General features: G+C 46.7%; 1 protein-coding gene across 3 annotated transcripts in view; it reads left to right on the forward strand.

Annotated features, from left to right (window-relative positions):
- The window catches only part of ZFHX3 (zinc finger homeobox 3), a 281010-nt gene that overhangs the window by 170825 nt on the left and 91269 nt on the right, over positions 1-18916 (forward strand). For all 3 annotated transcript variants that reach the window (XM_037815539.1, XM_037815540.1, XM_037815541.1), the window contains one exon: positions 7068-7299. In XM_037815539.1, coding sequence (XP_037671467.1) covers positions 7068-7299 — 232 coding nt within the window. The remainder of the gene's footprint in view (positions 1-7067; positions 7300-18916) is intronic.

The following is an 18916-nucleotide window of genomic DNA, read 5'->3' on the forward strand; positions in this document are numbered from 1 at the left end:
TTCTTCTATTAGAAGGGTGCAGTCTCTCTCTGGTTAAAATGGGCAGCAAGGTTGAGATAAAGCCTAGGAAGTGGGTCTTGACTCCTGTATGACTTAGGAACCCTTTTCCAAACTTTACAGTAGACTAACCAAGTTTTTATCTTCTTCGTAACATCAAGTATTTGAGCACCTACTGTGTGAAAGTTGCTTTTCTTATACTTCTTTCCCAGAGAGAATGTGAAAGAGGGAAACTGAGGCACTGAGCTGGGCTCAGCCTCAATCCAAGGCCACAGTTAGGATTGGCTTATTGGCTAACTTTGGCAAATCAGTGAAATGAGGGTCATTTGCCAAAGCCTTTGGTTCTCCCCTGATTACAAATACTACCTTAGCAAACTGGCGCTCTATGGGCTTGGTTGTGCTCTGGCCCAGTTTCCTTAAGAAGAGTCTCATCCCCATTCAACAAAGTGGAAAGGTGACCCAAAGTCACTGTCAAGAATGATATACAAGTAAATTCAGGTATGGTACCCTAAATTTAGGTGGTTCTCCTGGACTCTTTGCGAGGGAAATATATTTTGAAGAGGTCAAAACAGATTTTGATGTCATGCCTTTTTTCTTGGAAATCTGTAATTTGGATGAGCCTCGTGGTCATGCATGAAGAAAGAACACAGACCATGTGTTTCCCCAAACATCCTCTTTCCTCCCCCATCTTCTGATCATCTCTGTGTTGGAGAGAAAAGGCCAAATCTTAAGGGAGTAGAGTGCATGTCAGGAATCCCAACGTGTTTAGGCTGGACAGTGAGGGGCTGTAGGCATGCACAAGAAGCAGCAACTGGAAAATGTTTGGCATGGAATGGGAGCAGGTACCCTGATATTTGACTTTGAGCTGCATCTTGGAGGAAGGACAGGGGGTGGCTTGGCAGAATGGAGCGAGGAAGGCATTCCAGAGGTAGAACACGGCCTGAGCGCACATACTGGGGTGAACAATCACGGCTTGTGCCCGGGGATAAGGAGTCTGGCCTTAAAACCAGAAAATAGGTCAGAGCAACCCAAACAGACTGATCTAAGGGAACATTTTTACTTCCTTTCACTTTTTCTTGTAACCATGGTGGGGCTTATATCTCATGGTGTCTGCAGGGTTCCTACAGTGAAATAGAACTAAATTAGCATGTGCCACGGACAAGGGCACAGGTGGATGAAAAGCCGACATTCAACAGAAACAGTTTATATATTTAGGCTGACCTTCCAGGAGCTTTCCCAAAGATGTGACGTTAAATTTGGAACTGTAACACAGTCTCACTGATTAAAAAATTAACTGTCCTCACCCCCAGTTGCGTTAGAACTGAAATAATTTCTCTTTTAGGCCTTCAAGGTGAATATCTGGGTCTGGGGAGTCCCGGGTTCAGAACACTCCTGTGGTCAGTGGGTGTGGGATTGGAACCACGTCCTAAGTTCAAGTCCTGTTTCTTCTGCTCCCTGGGAGGCCTTGGGGAGTCCTAGGATCTCTCTGAGCCCTGAGTTCCTTCAAGGACGTGAGCCAGGTGCTTCTGTCCTCACCGGGCTGTAATGAGAAAATTTAAAACGTTGCAGAGGCTGTGTGTTAATTGCTTCACTCTTGCCTACTGATAGGCTGACGGGTGTCCCATTCTTTTAATTTGCACTCCGATTATTGTTGGCACATTCATTTTTAAAAAAAGAATACTGAATTTCTATTTTTAGTGGTGATAAAAAGTTTGCCTTTTAAATAATGTATTTGTGTTACAACAATAAGCAAAAAAAAACCCACAAAACAAATGTTAGTGTAGTTGTATCATCAGTGGTAAATGCTACAGATGCTTACAATGGTTACTTACCACCCACTTACATCTTCCTTATTTCCTCTTATAACGTTGAGGAATTAGAAAACTGAATTTTAGAAGAATATTCTGGAACTCTGGCTCCTCATCCCCTTCTCATTTCTTCTTACTGGAATTGTCAGTGAGGTTTTTGTAGTCGTCTCCCTTGTCTGCTTTGGTTAGCAGCTTTTCCCTGCAAAGGGAGAGGCGGCAATGGCCTGGTCCCTCCCGAGCCTCCAGTTTTATGGACTGAGGAGGGTTCAAGTGGGACGGGCTTCTCCGCTGGCCTCGTCTCGGTGCTGTGCTGTCCAGAGCCCCGGGTGCCTCGGGGCTTTCCAGGGCCTGGCTGTGGTTGTTTCTTCTGCTACCAGGAGGCACCTGGCTTTCCCGTGGACTAGCCCGTTTGCTCTGGGGATACCTGGGAGCTGCATTTCCCATCAGAGAGCCCCTTGGTTTCCATTTGCTCTCGGAATAGCATCGGGTTGTGTGTCCTGCAAAGTGTGGCTAGAGAGGCTGGTATGTGTTTATAGTAACAGGTGTCATTTCCCAGGGAAGCTTCATTTCTGAATCATGTGTGCGAGCACGTGTGCTTATCAGAAAGTACTCTGTCCATTTCTACTTGAGAGGGGAAGCTTTGACAAAACCTGATCAATATTTTGCGTTCTGTGCATGAAGACCAGATGTTAGAAGTTTCCTGTTGTTGGGGAGGAAGAGGGGGCTGGGGCCCCTCCAGATTTATAGAAATCAATGTTCTCTGACAGAAGTTGGTTAGTTTTCCTGAGAAACAAGTAACAGGAACAATTTTGATTTTTCATGATGAATTATTTTCTAATGAGAGCCTCCTTCTTCTCTCCTTGACTTTTGGTATTTGGCCAGGGTGAATGAGCATAACATGTGGATGGGGTAGAATCCCACAGAGCAACACAGCCCGATTTCTTCCCTCTACCCCCCCCCACTCTCTCCCCCCCACCCCCTCCCTTTCACTCCCTGCTCCTTTCCTCCTCCTCTCCCTCATTTCCTTCCCTCCCCCTTCCCCCTTCCCTCCTCTCCCCTTCCTTTCTCTTCTCTCCCATCTGTCTTTCTTTGAGTCTGTCTTTCATTAATTTGCTTTTTGCACATGGCTTTATGTACCAGGCTCATTGTCAAAGGTGCCTCTTACTGCAGCAAGGGCTTTCCTTTCCTAAGTTCTTCTCCCTGACCTAGATACAGAGCGGAGTCACCATGATAGATGTGGGACGTTTGACACTTGCATGTCAGGAGCATAGGAGTGGCATCTTCCAGCAAAACAGAGACGGGGAGGAGCATTTAAAAATCTAAATACCTGTAACAAAAACAGAAAAAGGTGCAAGATCTCTTTGACTAACACAAGTTAGTCAAAGTGGAGACTGTTTCTAGCATGGGCGCTGACCACCCCACAGTTGGTCGAATTCTGGATGACTTGTGCCTTGGGCAAGCTGTTACCTGCTGCCCAGTGGTAGTTTGTAGGTGTTGGGGATGGGTGGGCTGCCTTTCTGCTTCCAGTTAGGAGTCAGATGGGTTAGTTTCTTCATTCTTATAGGTCATGGTACTTCTTTGAGATCACAGAAAGTAAATCTATTGCCAAGCGTAGAAGTTTCTTTCACTGAAAACCACTATACATTTGCAGTCCATCTAACCCAGTCTTTTGCGGCACATGGAGAATGTAAAAGAAAACCTTAGGTGGATTCAAGGTTATGAGGACAAGCTGGACACGCCAGATGAGCTTGGGTGGCCTCACTTGCTGCTCTTTAGGTAGGTTGATCTTCCTTTCTTCCTTTACTAGTTGGTCATGCTTCCCGGTTAGTAATTTGGGGGAACACACTGACCATTCTTAAGAGAGCTTCTGTGGTCCGGGCGATGTCTTCTCACAGCCATGGGATGGTACTGTGAATGACTGATTGTACCCTGTGGAAGGCTGTATGGTGTGTGAATACGTCGCAATAAAATGGAATTTTTGAAAAAGGTATTGAAGCCACAGGAGGCCTCGTCCAGTGCCCTGGTGCATCTTCTGAGTCCCTGCTGACCGCCTGAATCGCTGGCAGGTTAAGCCCCTAGGGCTGGTCGCAGTCTGCGCGAGTGTGTCCTAGTGTCTGAAGTGTTGGACACACTTAGAATCAAACCCAGACAAAAACCCCTCCGAATGTGCTCAACAGCCAGCTTTCTTGGGGAGTCCTGTGTGGCTCTCCTCCCTGTACGCTAGCAACAGTTGAAGTTGTTTTCTTCTTAAATGATGATGCCCCTGACCTGACGGAGGTGAGCAGTTAGGAGTCTTGAAAATAGAATAAAGAAAACCGGAAAAAGTCAAAGCCTGGGTCCCCCTCCAGGTGGATGGGAGAGCTCTACGATGGAGACAGAGCAGGTGGGGTACGGCAGGCGGGGGTTCAGGATTTGAGTGGGAGAAACATTTCCTGCCTGGTGAGGAGAGCAAGAACTCTGAAAGGAGGCAGCTCCTTTATTGAGTGCACCATTGGGATTTGTGCCTTGGTGGATTCTTCATATATTACAGTGAATTTAATTAAATACATTGTGGTCCCAATTGAGGGTATTCTAATTAGCTGGGTCAGGAACAAATTATTCTCCCTCTTTCTCCAGATGAAAACATCTCCTCCTCTCTTCTGCGGCTAAAGCCTGTCCTTGGCTGAGCCCCAGTGGAGTGCTCGGCTTCCTCTTCAGCCCCAGCCCCTCCTGCTTTTTGTTAGGCAGGTTCCGAGGCTGGAATCTGGGGATGGGGCTGGTGCTTTTGGGAAGGGGGGTGGCCAGTTGGGTCATGGGGTTGACCTGGTTGGCCGTGAAGCACAAGCCTGGTGTGGAGAGGGTCACAGGTCAGAAAACCACCCTTCCTGCTGTCTTTGAGCCCGTTTGCTCCAGGTTGGACAACTTGGGAAGCAACCAGCGAGAACTTACAAAATTTGGTGAGAGCAGAATTGGTCACATGCTGGTAGACATCAGGAGACCCAAGTTGTGAGCAGAAGTTTGGGTTGGCATGTAACCTTTCTAAGCAGGTGAATCCTAGCAACCAAGGAACAGTTTCTTCTAGATTTGTGTGTGTGTGTGTGTGTTGGGGTGGGGGTGGGGGGATGTCTTGGAGAAGGAGTTTGGTGTGAAGAGCAAGCTTGAAGTTTTGAGTTAAGCTTTAAAAAAGTACAGGTCTGAAGGAAAGGGCCCTAAATGTTTCCTAAATCAGGATCGGTGGAAGAGGCTGTGACTCTTTTCCTCATCTCTTTTTCTCTCATTTCCTTCATTCTTTTCCCCACAATTTGTAGTTTGTGCCCATTTCCCTTCCAAAATGACTCTAAAATGATGAATAAAAGAATTTGTGGTGGTAAAGAGATTGTAGTTCACTAGCATGAGCTTGATTGTAGAGTGGTTTTGGAACATATTTACAATATCAATTTTTTTAGATGCAGGAGTTCCCAGGATGACGTTTATTTCAATGTAGGATTTATACAGCTCTATCACCCAAGAGCCATGGATTTGAGGATAAAAGACATTTGACATCTTAGCTCTCATCCAAATCTTTTTGGCCATGCTCTCTCTCTCTTTTGGCTGGCTCAGAGATTGGAAACCCCAGCTATTTGGAATAGAAACCCCATATCCATATTGAAATTTATGTTTAGGATCCAATGCCTTGTTGCAAGGAAATCCTCTTTCATGGGGAGGTGATGAGGATTTGGGGTTAAGGTTTTAGTGATTCTTGCTCTGACTTCTTGGTTTATGATGCCACTGACATACCTTGATAGAATTTACTGTTTGGAGTCCATGGTTATGTTCCTCATTATTTCTTAGTCTTTCAGTTTTCGTTGATACTTTATTATATGTAATTCCTTTGCTCTTAGTGACTAAGACAGCAGTTCCTGGCTCTTGTATAGGTTTCCTGTTCCTCAATCCCCAGCCAAACCCTTGTTCCCAGGAATATCCTGTTCAGGGTTTTGGCTGTTGAGGTGCCTTCTGGAGAAGTTTGGGGAGAATGAACATGGGCAAGCCCATCCTTTTCCTTTATATCTACCCCATCACCCTTCTTCTCCCCTGGGTCGTAGCCAACAGAAAGCATTGGCTTAGCTCATCCCCTCCTAAAATCTTCTGTAAGACTTATCTTAAAGGAGGCAAATGAAAGATAAACTATTTTTAAAAATTAGTTTATTTCAAGAAACGTAGCTTTTTACTATCAGTTTTAATTTCTTTAACACTTAACATTGGCCTTGCTAGTTCTTCAAACTTCTGGTTGTGAAATTGTTCCAGGACAGCTATTACTTGTGGGGATTTTATTTTGCTCCAGGGTTCTGCATTCAAGCATATTAAGTCACCCATTTGGAGGGAAAGAGAGGATTTTTCTTTAATGGGTACATATGAGGCACTTAGCGTTCTTACCTGCATGTTGGTAAGAAATCTGCAAGGGCCGGATTTCTTGTGAAACTGTCGAGCTGGCTTCATGATTGAGGGCTGTGACCCTCCTCCAATGAGTTTTCTACAACACTTAGCTGATGAACGTAGGGTGTACACATGTGACACGTGAGTCTTAGAGCAATGTCATCAGATAGGAAGCACTCGTAGGGTCTCTCTTATACTTTCAGTATTCCCAGGAATGCAGGACATTCTAACTTTTCCACCTGCTCAGTGTCTTGCCTTCTAAGCTGGACAAGAAAGATAGCCAAGCAGTATTAGAAAGAGTTACCACGGTTTGGGCCTCAGACAGAACCAGTGTGGGTCAGAGAGAAGACCAGTAACACAGAGCAGTTCCCAGGCTCGGGTGACTGGGGCAAGAAGGACGAGGGGAGGACAAATAGACACGAGCATATTAAACACGTAACGAATGGGCATGTCTGTGTTCCAGTAAAACTTTACAAGAACTGGTGAGTTGGATTTGACCCACAGGCCATGGTTTGCTGGCTTCTGATCTGAATTAAACAGGACACTTTGGATGGGAAAGGGGGAAACTTTAATAATGGCGCCTGGAAAACTGGTGTTACACTGGGGGGGTGGCCAGTCGATCAGCTGTATTATCTGTGCTCTTGAAAAACCACACAGTGAGGGATGTTTGGGGAATGAGAGTCAGCTTGATGCTTGTCTCCAAAAAGCTGCTAGAGGAGGGTGTGTTGGGGAAAACAAAAAACAATCCCTCTAAGAAGCCTTATAATCAACAAACCTCTTGTTTGGCTGCAACCAGGACAGGGTGGGCTCCTGGTGGTGCAGGCTTCGAGTGTCTTACCCAAGGCGTGTCCCTCTCCTTTGTCCCTGCAGCACCTGCAGCAGCATGAGAGTGGCGTGGAGGGCGAGAGCTGCTACTACCACTGTGTCCTGTGCAGCTACTCCACCAAGGCCAAGCTCAACCTCATCCAGCACGTGCGCTCCATGAAGCACCAGCGCAGTGAGAGCCTGCGCAAGCTGCAGCGGCTGCAGAAGGGCCTTCCTGAGGAGGACGAGGACCTGGGGCAGATCTTCACCATCCGCAGGTGTCCCTCCACTGACCCAGGTGAGTGGCCTTGCAGGTACAGAGGCCACGTACTCCTGGGGGGGTCGCCTCCAGGAGGCCTCCTGAGGGCTTTGTCCCGAGGAAGAAGTTACTGGTTGTCTTGGTTTCCCAGGGCTGCTGTCACAAAGTGCCACAACCTGCGTGGCTCAGAATAACAGAACTTCATTTTCTCACAGTTACAGAAGGTAGAAGTCAGAAATCGAGGTGTTGGCAGGGCCACGCTCCCTCTGAAACCTGATGGGGAGAATCCCTCCTGGCCTCCTCTAGTTTCTGGGGGTTGCTGGCCATCCTTGGCGTTCCTTGGCTTGGAGCTACGTCACTGCAGCCTCTGCCTCCTCTTTGTCCACGTGGTGCTCTCTCTCTGGTGGCCATATATGTGTGTCTGTGTGCAAATCTCCTCTCCTTCTACGGACACCAGTCATGTTGGAACAGGGCCCAGCCTAGTCCAGTGTGGCCTCGTGCTAACCAGTTATGAATTCAACAACCTGATGTCCAAACAGGGTCACGTTCATGGGGACTGGGGATAAGACTTGAACTTGTCTTTGAGGGGCATAACTCAACCTACAGCTCTGGTGCAGCTGGCCCTCCTGTCCGTTTCTGACCTTACAGGTGACCATTGCCTTCTGGAAGGGACCTTTGTGGATTGTTGTTTTGGTTTTGTTGTGTCATGGGTTTTGTTTTAAAGGAACTCAGCACCACTCTTCTTCAGAATACTTGGGCAAATGCTCAGCCTTAAGGAAGCCTCAAGCCCCTACCCAGTGCATAGGCCAATGGATGTTCTGTCCCCTCTCCCCAAATCCCTCCAGTCTACACTCTAGTTTGAATTTATTGGTTCAGATTGATGTAAAGCAAATATTATATTATGTCTTTCTCAGTATAATGACTGGCAGTTGTGGCCTCAGAATCTGGTCTGTAAATGTACTTGACAGATATTTAAAACCAAGCATGCTTGTTATAAATTATTTTAATTGTATTTGATAGTGGTTCCTCTTGTTGCGTGTCAGTACTGCCTGCTGCTTCCCAAAGAGAGCAGAGACGTCCACCGGGACCCCGCCCTGCCTCTGCCTCCCCATCCTACAGGGAGGGCCTTATCTCCATCTCCCTTCCTCCTCTTTGTGACTCTTGTCCTCACTGGGACCTATGGAGAATCACACTCGCTCTTCTATGTTCTCAATCTTCCAGCCCTTTTCTCAGCCTGTAAGCACAGAGCTGTCGGTTGCCTCTTTAAAACAATAAAACAAAAGCTGCCCTTTCATCTTGTGCCTCCTCTCTCTCTGCCACACAGTCTTTCCTTCCCTTCAAGGTTCTTGAACAGATGATCTGTACTGCCCCCTCCCCGCGTCCCCTCCTCAGCTTGCAGTAACCCTGCTTCTCCCACCCCCACGCGCTCCTGTGAAGGGCACCATTGACCGTCTGTCTCCCCGGCCCGGGGCTGTCGGCTTTTCTAACTTTCTGTTGGGTTTGGAGTTGTTGCCCGTTCCTTCTTGACGCTCTCTTCCCGTGGCCTCCAAGGCATCCTTCTGTCTTGCTCTTCTGCTTCTCTTGAACTTCCTCCGTGTCTGTCTCTGGGTTTTGGTCCTCAGCCTGGCCCTGTGTCTGAGTCCCCCAAGCGTTAGGCCCTGGCTCTGCTCTCCTGCTGTTGCCAGATGTCCTTCTGACAGCTTCCTGGGTGTCTCCTTGGCACTTGTGGGATGTTGCGCTCATCAACGCTGAACTCTCGGCTTTCCCTCCCGATGGCGCACTTTCTTTCATGACCTGAGCAGGCCAAAGCCTTGGAGGCACTTTCTCGGCTGTTGCGCCACCATGGCTAGGGGGGTTTCTAAACTCGATATCAAATCATATATCTTTCTAATTTGTAAAGGAAGAAGTTATATAAACCTTAGTATAAAAAAGAGCATGCCCCTACCCTGGGGTGGGGGGGATGGCGGTCAACATATAGTGTTTCTTTTGATCCTTAATTCCATATTTTTTTTTCATTTGCTCTCAAAATACGATTATTGAACTCCATTGAGCTGAAATGTCTTAAAGGCTCCCTTCTGCCTCTGCAGGAGCCCCACGGGCCCCACCCAGTGCTGCCACCTCCTGTGGCAGGGAGACCTTGGTTGGGGTCCCACCACAGGAGCTGACACCCCCACCCCTTGCCCCCCACATCTACTGACAGATATTGCAGATAGTGAGTCAGCCCTTAACAGTTTAACTCTGTATTTTCTGACATATATGGTACGGGTTCTTCTTATCATTAGTTTTTTAGTTTTAGACATTATTTTTTGGCTTTCTACTCTGGAAGATGTGGTTTTCAGTCTTATGTCATTCCACAAATCACCCACTTGCACCCACCCGCACATACCCATCCCCCACATGTTAATACACACTCACCCCCACACACACCTCACCTACAAACTCATACACACACACAAACACCACACACCTCAGACCCTGTATACACGCACCCCCCCACACACACACCCGACTTATAAACTCACACTGGTACGGCATATACCCCTGTACCTCAGACATAATCTCACACACACACACCATACCCCATACACGCTCCCACACATATATCCCACCGACAAACACAGACACTGCACACACACCCTTCTGCCCCATACATGCTTTCACACACACACACGCACCACCCACAAATACAGAGACTATACACCCACACCCCCTATACTCCACACACACCCCCACACCCGCTCCACGTCACACTCTCATCCCCCCCATTCTCCTCCACTCCCCCTCACTCCCCATCTCCCTACACACTCAGTCTTCCTCTCCTTCCATCTTCCGTTATGATTAAATAATAATTTGGGGTTATATTAATATTCAGTGTTTTCATTATTATAACTCTATAAATATTAATCACAGCTGAGCCATGTAGAGTTTTATAATTTCATTTACCTTCTTGTACAACTTTTTGTTTTCCCTGGTTTTCTAGGCACCTATGATGAATTCATGGTCAGCTCTCTGCCAGCAGCAGACATTTCATCTCTGAGTGCGTTATGTCTGGTTTTCCCTCAGTTCCGTTCCTTCTGGGGGTGTCCTCCCTGAACCCCGCGGAGCCCCTCTGCCCCTCTGCTCCTGTCCTGACCACCCCCCGTTCCTTTGCTCTCTTCTGTATATAAAAGAAACTGGCATTTCTCTCTCACTCTAGCCTCTCTTTAAAACGTTAGTGTTTGCCTATATTGACAGAACCTTCCAAGATTTACGAATGTTTACTCCCTGCAAGAGATTTTTTAAAAAAATATTTTTATTCTTATTTTTTAATTAATTAATTAATTTTTCAGCATAGTGGGACGGGTACGATGAATCGTTTGCTCAGGAAAGTTCTGTTGGGTCACCAGCACAATTTCTGTCACCTCCAGGTCCTGCAAGACTGTCCCTCCCCACCTGTTTTTCAGTTGCCTCATCTGGTTAACGTGTAGATGCCGCAGCCCCAGGAGCTGCTGCTTTGTCCCTGAGCCCAGCGCAGCGCTCTTGGGGTGCGGGGCGGGGCTGGGCACCCCACACTCGCCTCTGTGCCCGGGACAGAGCCTGCCTTGCTGTCTGGCTCCAGGGAGGCCTCTCTGTGATCCTGCCACCCCCAGTTACCTCACTGTTGTCATTTCGCAGGACTGTCCTGCCTTCTACCTGCATCCGCAGGTGCCCCCGCCCCAGCCTACATCCTTGTTTTAAGCTTCCCTTAAAAGCTGGTCCCTGTAGCCCCTCAATTCTTTCTTTCACTGTTTCTTCCATTTATTAATGAGGTGCCTCAAACTAAATAGTGTACAGCTGCCATTTCACCGGGTCCAGGGACTGGAACAAACAGTTCCCTGTTTTATAACGCAATACCGCTACTTACGCAGTCCGCTCTGGAATTGCTTTCTTACACCACTGCCGTCTAGGTTTCTCTCGTTTAATGCGTATTAGGGTCTGTTCCCCCACCCCCCAAGTGTATGCATAGCTTCAGTCTGGATGATAGACTTCCTTTCCTCCTTCACAATCCTTTTGTATGGTCTTTGGCCTGGAGTCAAGTGTTGCTCCTCCCACCTCCCCGTCCCCCCATCCCGTGTCTCCTGCCCCCCTTAGTTAACTTTATGCTTTTTACCAATGATGAAAGGGAGAAGTTGCTAGGTGATACTCATCTTGATAGTAACCGGAGCTTGATTTTGTTTGAGGAACACCTTTAAGAAAACGCTTCTTAAAACACACCCTCCCTCTCCCCAGGCTCCTAAAAGCTTCTTAAAAGAATGTCTTAAAGAAAGGAGGCATTATGAGCCCCGTAGAACTGAGATATTTAAGTTTCTCAACTTCCAATTTTATAAACACAGACTTTATAAAACATTGCCAGTTTTCTCCTCTCTGACATCTGGATCAGGACGTTTTCTTCAGCCAGAAACGCCGTTCCCCAGTGCGCGCGTGTCGGGGGTCTGAGCACTTGGGGGGCGTTGGCTCCTCTGGCCCTCAGCTGCCCGGGAGCAGCTGTGCCGTCTGCAGTGTGTGCTCCTGGCCTTCGGACGACGCCTTGAGGCCAAACACCTGGATCTAGGTCCTACCCTCACCGAAGGGTGGACCTCGGCTGCCGGGCACCCAGAGTGGCCCCGTTCACCCTTTGTCAGAGGGCAGCAGACGGGTTCCTCCTCGGTCCCCTGCTGAGTCATCTTTAGTCCAGTCCAGTGGGCTTCCTGGGTGTGCGTTCCACCCTCAGCCCCATAGTACACGAGCGTGCGTGTGCACACACATCCACACACATGCATGCACAGTTGGCCTTTTCATTTGGAAAAATGGCTTGGAAATACACACCACACAGAAATAGTAACCAGGTGAGTTTTAATTTATTTTGTTTTGTTTTGTTTTTTGTGACTTGGACTTTTGATGATTGGCTTGAGCTTATCTTCCGCAAGACCAAACAGCCTCTTGACTCTGTTGGGATTTGGCCTTCTCGTTCCCTACCCACACCCGCAGGTAGTGAAGCCTGCCGCTGGCGGCTGACGTGCTAGGTTCTGCCTCTGGGCTGCTGGCGCTGCCTTTTGGCCTCCCCTTAGTTTTCCTCGCGCTCCGGAAGGCTGCCATAGGTGGTTCGCGTGGAGGGCCGGCTTCCCTGTGTGCGCCTCTCGCTCCCGGGTGAGACTGTAGTGAATTTCACTCTACCAGTGCCCTGGGCTGCAAGAGGACAGGAGGCCCTTTGTGTGACTGCTCTTGGCCTTTCTTCTCCCCCTCCTTCTGCTGTTTGCTCTCTTGCCCTTCCCTAAACTCCTTTTTCTTTCATGTAATCATAGGTCTCTAAACTTGGCACAAATGTATCCCATTTAACGATCCTTTTCCGAGGGCCTTCTATGAACTGGAACTTTTATGAGTTGGGGGACCCAGCGGGTGGCCTCTTCCCAGCTCTTTGCGTGGACACACCGGTCAGTCTACCAGCTCAGGCTTCCAGAGTCATCCGACCACGGCTCCATTTACAGGGGCGCATGATCACTGGGGTCGAAGAGAATATTTTGCTTGTAGCAGAAAAATGGGTCCCCCCTTTAATAATATATCGTTGGTGCTCAAGGCGATGAATTCCTGGGGGCAGGGTCTGGAGGCAGCTTTCTGAGGGGTGATGTGGTTTTAATGAATCTTTAGCAACTGACTTGAGTCCATGGATCTTTTTTGTTTTTTAAACCAAGTTTCTGGGAGAAGTTCTGGCAAACTCATACAGCTTAAGGGAATTATACGAGATACCATTTTCAACTTTCTTGTTTTGTTTTTCTTTTTCACAATTGGCAAAAGGCTGCCCTTTAAATATGAAGTATGTCTTTTTTGTAAATAGCTAAATTATATGCAATTTCAGTGTAATTTTTCTTAGTGCACTAAAATATGTTGTGGCCGGTTCTGTTTTTGCCAAACCAGCAGAGCTCTACTTTTTCTTTTTCCTTTTTTTTGTGCATTTTGTTGATGGGGCTTGGGAAAAGGCATAGTGATGGAAAGCATTTCTCACTAGAGAAGTTAAATGTAAAAACACATCAAAACAAATTGCGATGCTTGAAGTTTTGAGCTCTTATGGAGGAATGGAGAAAATATGACTTTATCTGTTTTAAGTACATTACCTGATGAAGGACAATTTGGACAAGGACTGTAAATTTTGTTTTGCTTTTTGAAAGATGCTTTACAATGCAAGTATAAGGAGAGATCATTATGTATGGAAACGAAAAGAGAATATAATACTGTAAAAGAAAAATGGAGTTTACAGAATAGTGCATAGCTTGATTCTGTGTGTGTGTGTTTAAGTAAGTGTTTTTCTTGCAGCTTTTAAAATAGCCACTCTAAGCCAAGAGTTTGTAATTTGTGTAACTGGATGTTTCATGGGTGGGATCTATTTATATGGAATCTAATACAGTGTCTGGCACATGGCAAGAGCTCAAATATTGGTGGTGCTTGTTGATACACTTTTCCAGCAAAGTTGCTATCAATATGTCACTAAGTAAGTTGTGGTATGTCTTTTGTTCGTGGAGATAGCTTTCTCTTTGTCAGTGTGTAAACCATAAATACTTTGGGTGACTGTCTGATTCTCTTACATTTTGCCTCTACATAGAAACGACAGCAGTAATTCTCAGGGTGTACACTGTCTTGTTTTTCTGTTGGAACCGAGTCCCTGATTTGCCTTAATTAGTCCTCTAACAATCTGCAAAGGTCAGTGCCAATTGCCTATTCATTTACATTTGTAATTGTAATGGCTTCTGATTACATATTCCTTGTCTTAGCCCTTCCTCTGAGTACATGCTAGTGTGTCCTCCCCTCCCCCTCCCACACCCAGCGCACGCACACACACACACATACACACATCATTGCAGTGTGAAAGCTGAGGATCTGACTCCTCATATAGGAAACCTTTGTAGCAGTGGCCCAGCCTTGCCTGGGACTTCAGCATCTGTTATGGAAAGACACTTGGAGAGACTATTGCTTCCAAGTTAGGGATATAATGAAGCTGGAGTCAGGGAAATTACGTCGATACCAGGCAAGAAATCTGAGAGCCATTATCTAGGAGCCTTCTTGAACTGGGTAATTAAGGGCAATTAAACTTTTCTGCTTGCTCTCTGCAAAATGTGCTAATGACCTGGTCTGTTGGAAGGTGGGCATAAGCAGAGTGCTGTCTTGCTGCTGTCAGAGGCCGCTGCTGTGGAAGGGCCCCTCTGGAGAGGCTGTGACGTCACCAGGTTGCTAACTTGGCCAGTGAGTCCAGAATCTACAACCTACAACCTGACCTCCTTTTTCCTCCAGGAGAGATGATCTGCACCAGGATGTCAACTTCTTTAGAAATTAGCCGAGACCTGGCTGCAGTAACCAGTGTTGCACTGATTCTTATTCATTCATCCTTTCGTTGTCTAGATTCATCATTCACTAGCCATGGAGTGATCAAAGCTACCAGGTTTTTTGTTTTTGTTTTGTTTATTTAAGCATATGACAGGCAAACAAGGCAGGGCAGAACTCTAGTACCCTTGCCCTGCCCACTATCTGTGTTCTCGGTCGGGGGCTGCAGAAGGTCTTCCATGGTTTCTCCATGGATGGGTAGAGTGTGTGTCCTCACCCAGTGCTGCCCACTCTGAGATGCAGCAACTCAGGATTTGTATCAAGTGGCACAGCAAAAAAAAAAAAAAAAAAAAAAAAAAAGGCCATATGCTGGTAGTTACTGGAATTAGGAGAGATACTGTGTCTGTGTGTGTTGAGGGGTAAACATTGGGGGTTCATAGTTTTAAGGCTATGAGCATGCCATAAGACCCCCCAGTTGGCTAGCCAGAGTCTGGAGGTGCAGAAATCCCTAAAGGGGTTATAGAATGCCAGGTCATGCCAAGTGCTATTTTAGTAAAACCCTTTATCCCACAAGATCCCAAGTCACTTGTGAAAGAGGCATCAAAGGAGCTTGACATTTGAGACTCGGGTCTCAAGCAAGAGGCAGCTAAGCTAGCCAGCGAGGAGGTGTTTTTGCTGGGCAGGGGCCTAGGGGTTCTGTACCTGGATTTTATTTGAGGTGAGGCACCTTAGGATAACTGCATGTGCGGCAGGAAGCAGTGATCACCACTGTGTCCCAGACCCTTCAGATATGCACACCCTCCCATATATCCATCCCTTACCCCAGCGTCGGCACTTAACACCGTTTTTGTCACTCAAATGTATTTTCCAAGAGAAGCAGTGATTTTTAACTATCTTGCACTGAGGGAGGCCCAGATAATCTGTTTCTTGGGCTATTGACATCCTGTATTAAACTTGTCCCCTACCTTGGCAGGGGGCAAGGAGGAAAGTGGAACATGCATTTCTTTGGATTCAGAAATAGCTCAAAGGCTTTTCTCAGACTTACAGATGTTAAAGATCCCCTTCAAACTGTGACCCAATTATGAGAATTATAGTCCCAAATGATTTTTTTCCAAACATTTACTCGTAGTGCAAAGTTTTGTGGCCTCCCAAAGCAGCAGAAGTTTGGCCCAAGTTTCCTAGTTCCTTGTTTTCAGATCTCTGGAGAGCAGCAAGGAAGCATCTCCAGAATTCTCTCTCTGCTTGTGCAGTATGGTAGCCACACATCATAGGTAGCCTTTTAAGTTTAAGCTAATTAAGATTAAATGAAAATTTAAAATCCAGCTTATCCGACGTACTTGCCACATTTCCGGGGCTCAGTAGCCATATGTCTCTTGTGGCTGCTGCAGTGGACAGGAGAGATTTATAGGAAAGTTCCATCAACACAGAAAGTTCTAGTGGACAGTGCTGCTCTGGGCCCCTCACAGGGGTCCCTTGGATTTCTTGCAGGTCCAGGCTAGGTTGGGACTGGATTCTGCAAAATGTGCTTTGACTTGCCTTTTAAGGAAGGGTGGTACCCACAGGCCACATGCTTTCTTCCAGCCTGATGGGTTGTGTCCTTTTGTGCCTTTCCATCTCTCCTTCTGTTTCCTTTTTACTATGAGGGAAATATGTTTTCAAATAGGCATTTAATTTTGGTTTTACTACTTGGGCCTTATTCCATTAGCAGGTTTGGGAGAGTATGAAAGGACTTTGTAAAAGGATATTTCTGTAGTTTTATACCTCAAATCTATCCTAAGATCTTTTATGTATATATTTATAAAAGGAACCATTTATTGCTTTTAAAAGATCCCTGAGCTCTGCTGTAATTAGAATATTAAAAATTGAACAACTTTACCTATGTGATTTTCATGGAGGAGGCTTGTCGTTTTACTCAGACTTTTTTACCTCAAATTGTTGTCCTTTTATGAAGTCAAAGAAGAATTTGTTCTTGTGTCTCTTGCAGTTTCCTTATAGACTTCCTGATGTCTGAGGCCGGTTTCGTGTTCCTTTTTCTGGGGACTTTTTCAGTGTAGAAGGGCATTCCCTCTGCTGGACTTAGAGGTGAAGCGAGGGATGGAGACCCTGGCGCACGCGGCCTCGCCCGTACCTGCCAGCCTTGCCGCGTCTTGTTCCTCTCTCAGCATGCTGTCCTTTTTGCAAACCCTTGCATGAGAAGAAATAGAGTCAGCTTCTTGGAAGGGGACTCCAAATGAAGCTGGAAACTTTGAGCCAGAACTCAAAGAACCTTGCTAGGATGGGAAACACGGTGCCAGCTGAGCCGTTTCACCACGAGTCTTTCCTTGCCTGCCCTGACCCAGCATCTACCCACCCTGCCTACCGGTAAACTCCAAGGGAATAGTCAGCCAGCCACCAGTAGGAATGTTATTTTGCCGGTACAATTTTACAGTCTTATCATCGATACAATTTGTCGTCATTCAGGGTGCTACGCGGGCTGCAATGGGTTAGGCTTCTGTGTTAGAGATTTATGGAAATCGTGACTCCTCTCTCTGGCCCACTCGTGTTTTTAACAACAAAGCAAAATGCATTAAATGTGTGGGTGACATTGGGTAGCCTTGTCTGTTTCGCTCAGATTGGGGGAAATACCCCCTAGAGCCTTGCCATATTCTGTCACCTGCTGTAGCATAATGCTCTGTGGTCTGAATTGGTTGGGAAACATCCAAAGGGCTTTCTTTAGTTGCTTGAAGTACCTGAAGGACTTATTATTCCTTGATTTTACTTTATTCTGTGTCAGGTACTCCAGAGTGTAAGATTTTACCCTTAATAACTTTCATTCAGGGCCCGTGCGGTGCATTCCATTGGATGGGTGCATCCTCCTGCCCAGCCCCGACCTTTCCGAGATGTGAGCCTGGGGTGCACACACCAAGGCTGACCTCCAGAATGGTCATCCTTGACTGCGAGAGTGGAAAGCAAAGGCGTGTTCACCCCTTTCCAGCCAGTCATAGGTTGCTTAAGTTCCTAGGTCCACTCTGGTCCACGACTGTGTGTGATTGGTAGCCATGTGTGCCGGCCAGTGTTTATTTCCCTCACTGCAGGAAGCTCTCAGGACAGTGCAGCTCCAGGTGCAGGGACTCAAAGCAGGGGCCTGGAGCTCAGGCTGGGCCTCTACCTGCTGTCTGTTGCCACCTTGCCTTGGCCTGCCGAGCTCATCCAAGGGGCAAGTACGGCTTTGCCCAGGGATGGGGATCCTGGTATCTAGAAAGGGATCCAGTACTTTGTTGGATTCTTTCAGCAGAGAAATGACTATGTAAGACTGAAGCTAGAGAGGGGTCATGGACAGATGGCAGAGTAGAAGCTCCAGGAGTCAGTCCTTCCACCAGGACAACTGTTAGACAGGCAGGAACTGTGTGATTCAGCTATTTCAAAGCTCCAGAGTCCAGTAGAACACTGTGCAGCATCCGGGGAAGAGAGGGAGTAAGAGGCTGGTAAATTTTGGTAAATACCAGTAAATTGCTCTCTCTGTGTGGTGATTACTGGAACCCAGCCCCCAACCTCGCAGCAGGTAGCAGTGGGGTTTGGCCCCCAGTGTAGCTTGCTGGTACCAGAGAAGGACATAAAAATCCACTTCCCAAAGATCTGATCACAGCTTTTAATTAGCTGCTTCAGGTTGCTGGGAACCCAGCTGTTGTTCCAACTGGAGTCAAAGACCACAATAACTGAAATGAAGACATCCCAGAAGGGTTTGAACACCAGATTGGATCTGGCAGAAAAAAGAATCAGTGGACTTGAAGACAAGGCAATTTTAATGAATCAGGATGAAGAGTAGGAAAAAAAAAGAATTATAAAAAGCAAAAATAGCCTAAGAGACCTCTGGGACACTGCTGAGTGACCAAAATATGTATTCTAGGGGTCCCAGAAGGAGAAGAAAGAGAGAAAGAGACAGAAGGAATACTCAAGGAAATAATGACAGAAAACTTCCCAGACTTAGCAAAAGATAGGAACATGCACATCCAAGAATCTCAGTGAACACCAAACAGGATACACTTGAAGAAAAATATTACCTGTCACATATAGCTCAAACTATGTAATGCAGAGGACAAGGAGAGAGTTTTGAAAGCTGCAAGAAAAAAGCAATGTGTTATATACAAAGGAGTCCCAATTAGATTGTTTTGATTTCTCATCAGAAACCATAGAGGCAAGAAGGCAGTGGGCTGGCATAGTTAGAGTGCTGAAGAAAACAGTTGCCAATGAAGAATGTTTTATCTGGCAAGACTTTTTCTTTCAAACATGAGGGAGACATTAAGACATTCCCAGATAAACAAAAGCCTAGGAAGTTCATCACCACTAGCCCTGCCCTACAAGCAATGCT

This window comes from Choloepus didactylus, chromosome 22 (genome assembly GCF_015220235.1).
Source record: "Choloepus didactylus isolate mChoDid1 chromosome 22, mChoDid1.pri, whole genome shotgun sequence".
NCBI classification, from domain to species: domain Eukaryota; kingdom Metazoa; phylum Chordata; class Mammalia; order Pilosa; family Megalonychidae; genus Choloepus; species Choloepus didactylus.